Source organism: Carassius auratus, chromosome 19, assembly GCF_003368295.1.
Source record: "Carassius auratus strain Wakin chromosome 19, ASM336829v1, whole genome shotgun sequence".
In the NCBI taxonomy this organism is placed as follows: Eukaryota; Metazoa; Chordata; class Actinopteri; order Cypriniformes; family Cyprinidae; genus Carassius; species Carassius auratus.
Window position 1 is genome coordinate 20,909,609 of NC_039261.1, and position 9,171 is coordinate 20,918,779.

Genomic DNA, 9,171 nt, shown 5'->3' on the forward strand with positions numbered 1-9,171 from the left:
CCCTATGGTTCTATATAGAACCCCAATGAACACTTTTTTCTAAAAGTGTATCATATGGCACAAATCAATTAGAACAGTGTGTAGACACCTGCTGAAATCCCTAGTTGCTTTTGCCTATTATGTCATGTCTCCATATACACATTTGTGATTAAATATTTATCCCCAAATAAGTTGCTCTATTTATTTTATTCATAAATGAAAAATGTCCCACGAGTGACTTTTATTTTGACATTTACAGTCAACTAACTTATTACTGTGGGGTTGATTATTTTAGTCACTTGTTTTTAAAACGTAAACTTTTGAGTTATATATTACTAATAGGACTAAAACATTCTGAAATGAAAGCATGGTTTCTAATTTCACCATGAATTAACTAATGAAAAAGAATAACATTAATAGTAACATTTATCTATGCATCTAAATGAACAGGTATAAAAAAAAGAAGAAGCTTAAGCTTAACAGTTTCTGTGATCCTAAGAGCACTATTATTGAATGCCAAACAGGAAACTCATGAATATTCATGTAAGCTCAGGCATGTCATCCAGACATACCGAACACTCACCAGAGTCCTGGGACAAAACATCATGTACATGAAACATGAGGGCACTGTTATACAACAATAAATCAGCATTACAATCGCAGAAAAGAAACAGTTTGTCAGTGGAGCCAATAGCTTAGTCATGAAATAAAATATTATATTCAAGCTTTTGGTTATTTTTTCAGTACCTTCAACTCTGTCTGAAAGAACAAAATTGTAGAAACAGACCAATGATTTCCTTGGATAGAAAGATGTGTTATAGTGAAGGTTGTTCTTAATTTAATTCCAACACGTTCTGAATTGAAGTAGCATAAACATTTAATAGTATTAAATGACTGTATTCACTACTCAGTCTCTACTGTAGCTCCAGTGTACTGAAGGTCAGGATAACAATTCAATCTGAAAGTAAAACACAGACAGTCAAATGTGTGACATTACGGCAGTATCCATGTTAAAAGAACTAAAACTAACTATTTGCATTATATGTCAAATATAACCAACAAGCATTATCTTGGATTTTTATTCGCTACTGTGATAAACACTAAAATGTCATAGCAATGCTTCAAACAGGGTTGCCTAGACTGCATTCACATTCTTCACGCTGGGCTTAACATCAGTATTGTTTACATGAGGTAAGGTTTAACCAGAATTTTGCCTCTCATTATAATCACATTATGAGGGTACAAATAAACGTAGTCAATTATTAAAGCAAAATATTGTATTGATTTGAAATAAAACAAAGCTAAAATACTTCATACTTACAATAAACAGAATTAATATCTTATTAAACATGTTTATAGTGTGTAAATAACTACCAAGAAACTGACCTAAGACAAATAAACTATTAACTTTTAATTTAAATTAAAATATTTTTTAATCATCACTAGCTCATAGTCACCTCCAATTAATAACATTACTTTTGCCATTAACCATCCAATGATATTTTTGTTTGCACAAGGAGTCAGCCAGTGCTCCACACAGAGATTTGGGGCCTGTATTCGGCCAAACATTTTAAGACTAAAAGTAGCTCATGCCGATTTAGGAGAAAATCTTAAAAATAATGGGTCAGCATTTTTGCTCTAAGAATATTTCACAATATTAACAAGTTGGGGCAAGAAGTGCCTAACAGCTGTTATTGCATCCAGTTTGATTTTATTTTATGTTTACATGCCTTACTATCAGCCATGATTATTCTACTCTGTTAACTAAAAGGCTGCTTATATGCATATTCACTAATTGTTTACAAGGATCACACAGGCTGACAATTCTCATGTATCGATTGCAAAACTGTACAGGTATTCAAGGGCAGACTCTAAGATAGTTTAGATCATACCTGTCTGATAACTACCTCGTTGTTTGTTTTTATGGGGAGTCATCTCATCAAAATATGGAGTGCCACAAGGATCTGTCCTAGGTCCTCTGCTATTTTCATTTTACATGTTATCCCCCTTGGTAATATTATTAGAAAATTAGTTTTAGTATTAGTTTCCACTGTTATGCTGATGATATTCAACTTTATATCTAAACAAGACCAGATGAAACTTCTCAATTTTCTAAGCAAAAGAGCGCATTAAAAATGTAAAGATTGGATGAACAATAATTTTCTCTTATTAAATTCAGATAAGACAGCGATATTAATTATTGAACAAAAAAAACTGTATACGGAATCTAGTAGACAACAATTTGCAACTAGACGGATATACTGTTACTTCTCTGGGTGTTATATTAGACTGCAACTTTTCTTTTGAAAACTATATTTCCCATGTTACAAAAACAGCATTCTTCCATCTTAGGAACATTGCCAAGCTACGAAACATGTTGTCTGTTTCTGATGAAGAAAAGCTAGTTCATGCATTCATGACCTCTAGACTGGACTATTGTAATGCACTTCTAGGTGGTTGTCCTGCTTCGTCAATAAACAAGCTACAGGTAGTCCAAAATGCAGCAGCTAGAGTCCTTACCAGGTCAAGAAAATATGATCATATTACCCCAATTTTACAGTCTCTGCACTGGCTACCATTAAGCTCCGTATCAGTTACAAATTATCATTACTTACCTATAAGGCCCTAAATGGTTTAGCTCCTGCGTACCTAACTAGCCTTCTACCACGTTACAACCCATCACGCACCCTAAGGTCACAAAACGCTGGACTTTTGGTAGTTCCTAGGATAGCAAAGTCCACTAAAGAAGGTAGAGCTTTCTCACATTTGGCTCCCAAACTCTGGAATAGCCTTCCTGATAATGTTCGGGGTTCAGACACACTCTCTCTGTTTAATTCTAGATTAAAAACACATCTCTTTGGCCAAGCATTCAAGTAATACATCTCAAAATCTTAAAATGCGCATTATTATGCTTTAGTTTGGGTTAAACAAATACATTATACTTTGTTAGAACAGCAACTATGCTAATGATGTCTCCATTTATTTCTCTGTTTTGCATAACTAGGATTTACACAAACTCCAGTCTGGATCCAGAACACCTGAGAAGAGATGATGCTGACCCTCAGAGGACCTCGGATGATGCTAACCCTGAATCAACATACAGAACTTACAAATATTGCTATAAGTGTGTTTACATCATATAATAATTTCTGTAAATAGTGTTCATCATCTGTTTGATTATACAGATATTGTAGAAACTTAATTTTCTGTAAAATTGCTTTGCAACTATTTGTATCGTTCTATAATCTTTTGAAAATGTAAACTGATATTTCCTGCTAAAACACTACATTAAAGTTAGAAATAACTGGATTACAACCATTTTGTTGGCGGAAATGTTAGTGGCCTAAGACTTTTGCATAGTTATGTATATAAAAACACACATGCACATATTCACACAATACAAATAAATAGCATAGAAACACCTAATGTTGTTGGACAGAGTAATGGTCAATAAGAAACAAAGTAGAAAATGAAACGCCTTTACATTCAAGAGCCCTTTGAATTTATTTATATATAAATTATAATTACATATATAGTTTGTAACTAGCACCTGTTATATACACAGCGGCTCAATGGGGTAAATAATCAACAGCATTTATCACAATCATTCACAACTGGTTCATCTATTTTAAATATAATTTCAAAAATCGAAGTGTACAGAAAATACCTTTGATTAGGTCCTTCATGTTCCTCCTTTACTCACATTCTGTCAGTCATCGTCCGCTACATTCATGTCTGCGCTACACAACTCTACACAACTGTGGTTAAAAACAGTTCAACAGAAAGTCATGTAGTGGTTATGGATCATGAAACTACTGATATGTTACCCCCTAACCAATGAAGCAGTGATACTTCAGTCCTCTATCTGAGCTCCGTGAGTAAAGATGGCAGCTAGATTACTGATAAACAGTCTTCGGGTTTGTTAACAGAACTGTGCAAAGTATATGCATGATTTCATTTAGATTTGGCACTGCAGGTTTTAGTCCATATAAGTCTCTGATGATGACAGATTTATCATCTAGTGTCAAAGCGAGTAAGATACTGGAGAAAAACATTAGCTGAGCCCTTCTCTGCTGGTCTTCTTTACTGGAAATATCTGCAGACAGAAAAAAATAATCAATTATTGGTTACTGATGACAGCACTCTGTCTGTAGAAAAAAAATCTAACATCTGACCTGTTTTAATGTTAATCTGTGGGATGTTCTGGACAAGACCTGTTGACCTCAAACCATTCATCAATACACCTGGAGGAGCAGAAGACGAGATGATTTCCACAGATGACAGCAGGTATGCGTGTGTGTTTATGACTGTGTTAGTGAATGTTTCTCGTACCCTTTGTGGTAGACACAGAGACAGGGCAGTCGAGCGATGGTGTCCCCCTGAACCATGCCATCCAGACATATCGAACACTCGCCAGAGTCCCGGGACAAAACATCATCTACAGAAAGAGAAACCATCACAACATCACCTTCAGCAGCAGAGAAGCTCAGAGCAGCAGCTGATGACACTGAGGGCAAATCAACATTACAATAAACAGTGGAGGACAGAAATTAATTTGCATGTTCAATATGAAATAAATTAAAGTTTTTTTTTGGTTATTTGAGATATTGTTAAGTAGCTTTAATTCTGCTTGAGAGCTCAAGATTGCAGGAACAGTAAGTGATCTAACTGGGCCGATAGATGGAAAGAGTGATAATGAAGATTGTTCTCACCGTTATAATTGAGTCTGGGTTTGGAGAAGCACATGATCAAATGATCTTCGATTTCATCTGAACAGACAAACTTTGAGCAGGCGGGACAGTCAAATCCAGCTGAAACAAACAGAAGAGACAAAAATCATGTTGAAATATATTTTTGTAGCATTTATTTCTCTTGTATCCATTATGTAGGTCATTTGAGCAATAAATCGCACAGTTCCTCTCCGTAAACAGCAATTAGAAGATTACAAGGCAATAAAAAGAGCAATCTTGGAAATGTTGTAATCTCGTCTGTGAGTCTATTTACTGTAATGTGCATTACCAGGTTATCAAAATATGAACAAAATATAAAGCATAAAATTCAGAGCACGTGGTCATGCTGCACATGGCTGAATGATTATAAAGCAGGTTTGTTTCATTTCAAGTAAAGTTCATTATGATTACACATAAACCTCTAGGCATTCAAAGGTCTGCTTGAATAAATAGAACACAAACAGGTAATATAATTATTATGATTTTAGTAGCATATATTAGGCATATTTTATCCAACAAGCTGAAATAAATCACTTTAACAGACTGTCATTTATTCTGTGCATTAAACACACAATTAAAAAAAATATATGCATGATATGCAACGGAGTACAATACTGAGCATTAAGCTGAAAGCATATTAATTATAATGCATTTTTAATGTGCATAGATATTAAAAACTGAACACCAAACAAAAGTATGTTTACATCAAAATAAAGTAGTTTTTGCACTGAGATTCTCATCAGAGGCTGTTACTAGTTTAACTGGTGTGTTGAACATGTTTCCTGTTCTTTGCACATTCACATTTAATAACAGAGAAGACATTCACAACTACCAGTGCACTGACCCATCAATCACTAACTAATTAAACTGGGCAAATGTTATTAATTAGACAGAGTATGCTTGCAGTTGCTTGGTTACACACACACACACACACACACCTGTAATTATCAGTGTCAGTCTGTACTGCCAAACATTAACAGGAAGTAAATATAAAAAAGAAAAAATGTTAGGTCAGCTGTGTGTTGATGGGGAGGAGCCTTCAGACACATGGAAACATCTCCAGACTGATTACAGACATAAACTCTTTTACAGGAAGTCATTCTATAAGACAGGGCCTTGTGCGTTTATGTGTTTGTTTGTGGCCCAGTGGAACTTTATCTGACAGGAGGTTAAAGGTCAAAGTGAAACATGCGCTTGAGTTATGACAACAAAGGTTGTTTAAGGATCACTGCTAGCCAAGAAAAACACTCTTGTATATTTAATATGGCATAGACAAAAATGTCATTGCAAATCAGATTAGACGACAAATTAAGAATAACGTTATTTGTAACAGATTTTATTTTCTACCAAGAATAAAGTTTAGAATATTTTGCATTCACAGGAAACATTTAAGAATCTTCAAATCTTTTTTCTTATGAAATAAATAAACTTGTCTTATATTCCTAAAGGTAAGATGTCTAATCAATATATTGGGTTGTCTGCTTAGGATGAGTACTCAATATCAATTATTATTATTATTATTATGCATGAAGTGAGTATTTATTAAATTCTAAATTATGTAACAATTCTACAAAATCAATTCAAACAGGGACCTCGTTTTTCATTTGTAAGTTTCAGTTGATAAATAATTTTTGGCAGCATTCATAACAGAATAACCATTTAAAATGCATGTTGCATAAAAAAAAAAATCTAAAGTGCTGAACTCCTGCATGGAAAATGCAACACAAATAGTGGATTGCTGAGGTGTTTTTAATTGAGTTGATCAGCAAGTCTTCAGTAAGAGCTGCCATACAATCAGATAAACACTTCTTTTCAGGCCAGGCCAACTTCAAGTGTTGATGCAAGAAGAGCATTTACAAATAGAGGAAACTCAAATATTTTTACAAATGTATATTTGAAAATGACTTTTTAGAATTTATCTTCAGAATCAGAATTAGTTTTATTCGCCAGGTGTGCGCAAACACAGGAGGAAGTTGTGTGTGTTTTTTAAGGTGCTCCTGGTACATGTATGACATGAGAACTGAAAAAAAGAAAGAAATATTAAGTCTTAACAATATATAACAGTAACAATAATGTTTATGAATCTGGAACAGTAGATTACAGATTTGTGCTTTTTTTTTAAAAACTTTTTTAATGTATAACTGTTTTTCACTCTGTACAGAAACTGTCCATGTTTCCATGTTTCTCTTAACACTTTTCTTGACTTCTTTCTTCAGAAGACTTTCAGCCCCAAATTAGATATTTTCCACAGAATTGACTCAAATGCATAAACAAAGCTAATTATACAAAAGATTTTGATGAGAATGCTGTCATGTTAATTGGTCAGCATCAATAATCTCAGATTGCCAAATATTAGCTAATTAACTAAACACAATAAAAACGGATGATTTCAGTTAATGCACATTTTGTTTGTGTTCTCTGTAAGTGTGCTATTCTCCAGATTTCCATGTTTCTGACAACACTTTAAGATCATGATGTGAACTCACATAGCAAACAAATATTATTGATGAAGAACAATGAACACAGTGCATCTGGAGCAGACACATGACACACACATGCCTCCTGAACTTTGACCTTCACATCCAATCTGACCCAAATCATGTGCTTTGACACAGAATGCCCCTTCAGTCTGTTATCCTAGCTAGAAGCACACTTTTTGGTTTCCATGAAAAGAATAAACACTATGACGCTTTCTAACACTAGTCTATTTGACTGACCAATGGAAGAGATAGTGTTTGGAAACCAGTGATTTTTTTTTTTTTACATTACCGGTACTCTTGTATTTCGGTTTGATGCTTCAATTGCAACAGCAGAAAAATATTTTGAAGCTGCTTTTCTTTTTAAAATTACTTTATAGAAGAAGAATAAAATAGCATGCACTTTCTAAGCCAGACTGCACATCACAAATTAAAAAGCTGGCAATCAACCTTGCTCAGCTATTTCAAACATGACTCATAAAAGAGGATTTCAGCAGAAACCATGACTCGTAAATGTCCTGCTAACAAACACAATAACGGTCAAATATAAAGCAATGAATATGACTTGACATACATTTTTCTCACGTGTTCACAAGTCTGTTTCCGATCAGCAAATTTCCCTCTGAATCTGATCAATCTGACCCATGATCAAGGATGATTTAATAAAACATGTCATTATCGCTAGATCAAATCTGGAACCAAACATTTATTGCCACTCAAAGGTTGCAAAAATACAACATGTTTGACCTTCAAACTATCTTGAAAGAGAGATCTTGCATGAAACGTACATCAAAGTATTATTTCATTATCATAATATCAGATATTTCAATGCACAAACACATCAGACTCAGGATTCAAGATCAGAAAATATTAAAGGGACACATTTTCATGTTGTCCTCTTGTATAAGTATAAGGAAGTCTCTGTGTTTATAGTTACCATAAAAATCCACAACAAAACAGTGCTCTGATCACAGAAACACACACATATGATAAAACCATCAATGCATAACCCATAAAACAACATTCATTATCCTACATCAAATAAAATACAATATGAACATGACCTTATTATGATAAGCTGCTATAATAATCAAATAAGATTTCGATATGATAAATTAAGACATGTTTTTTAGTACTACACTGTCATATAATCATGTAACCAGACAGAACCAGGGAGCTAAATTATGTGTGTGTGTGTGTGTTTGTGATATTGTTTTAGACAAAGATGAATAATCCTATAAGACATATATTTATAGTTTATGAGCTTGTTGTGGTCATATTAAAATGTTGTATAATCGTTTAAAACTAAAGAGCAACATAATAATAGCCTATAATATTATTAAATTACTGAAATTACATGTAGGCTAATCATAAGATGAACTTGTGTTTATGATAACGTCACGAATTAACTTAATTCATCACATGAAGTCAACATGATATTATAGGCCTGTATTTAGTCCAATGCATTATAGTATAATATGACTGCAGGAGTGAGCTCCGTGTCTTACCGCCCAGCAGGTGAGGGCTGAGGTGCGCAGGAAGTGACCCGATCAGGAGCGTCCTCTGCCCGTCTGGCTCCTCTCTGCGGCCGCCGGTCGGGATGACGGCGCTCTGGATGAACGGACCGGGTCTCTGGACCCGTTCACCGATCTGTCCCGTCGAACCGCCCGCGTAATAGCGCAGAACCGCGGCTCGCCCGTCAGAGTTATACAGATCGGAACCGGAGTAAGATCGGATCCGAACCCCCACCGACGGACTGCTCTGCTTCGGACCCATCCCGTATATAATATTACTATTTAAAAAACCTAGGAACCTCAAAATGGACAGATGCCCAAAATATATAGTCTATATATAAAAAAATTAAAGACCAGTAAATGCTAAATGTTCACTAAACACGGAAAAAAGCGAACACCCAAACAACTATGCACACTTCCGACAGCTGATGTGAGTCGAGCACACCGCAAACAAACTAAACAAACGCCAAA

General features: G+C 34.7%; 1 protein-coding gene across 1 annotated transcript; it reads right to left on the minus strand.

Annotated features, from left to right (window-relative positions):
- Nucleotides 1-3,510: 3,510 nt before the first annotated feature.
- On the minus strand, nt 3,511-9,171 carry LOC113119773 (E3 ubiquitin-protein ligase znrf2-like). Its single transcript, XM_026289426.1, has 5 exons — nt 8,695-9,171; nt 4,692-4,790; nt 4,312-4,417; nt 4,155-4,223; nt 3,511-4,075 (listed from the first exon to the last, which is right to left on the minus strand). Exons 1-4 carry the CDS (start codon nt 8,960-8,962, stop codon nt 4,166-4,168), a joined length of 531 nt encoding a protein of 176 aa, XP_026145211.1. The 5' UTR covers nt 8,963-9,171; the 3' UTR covers nt 3,511-4,075; nt 4,155-4,165.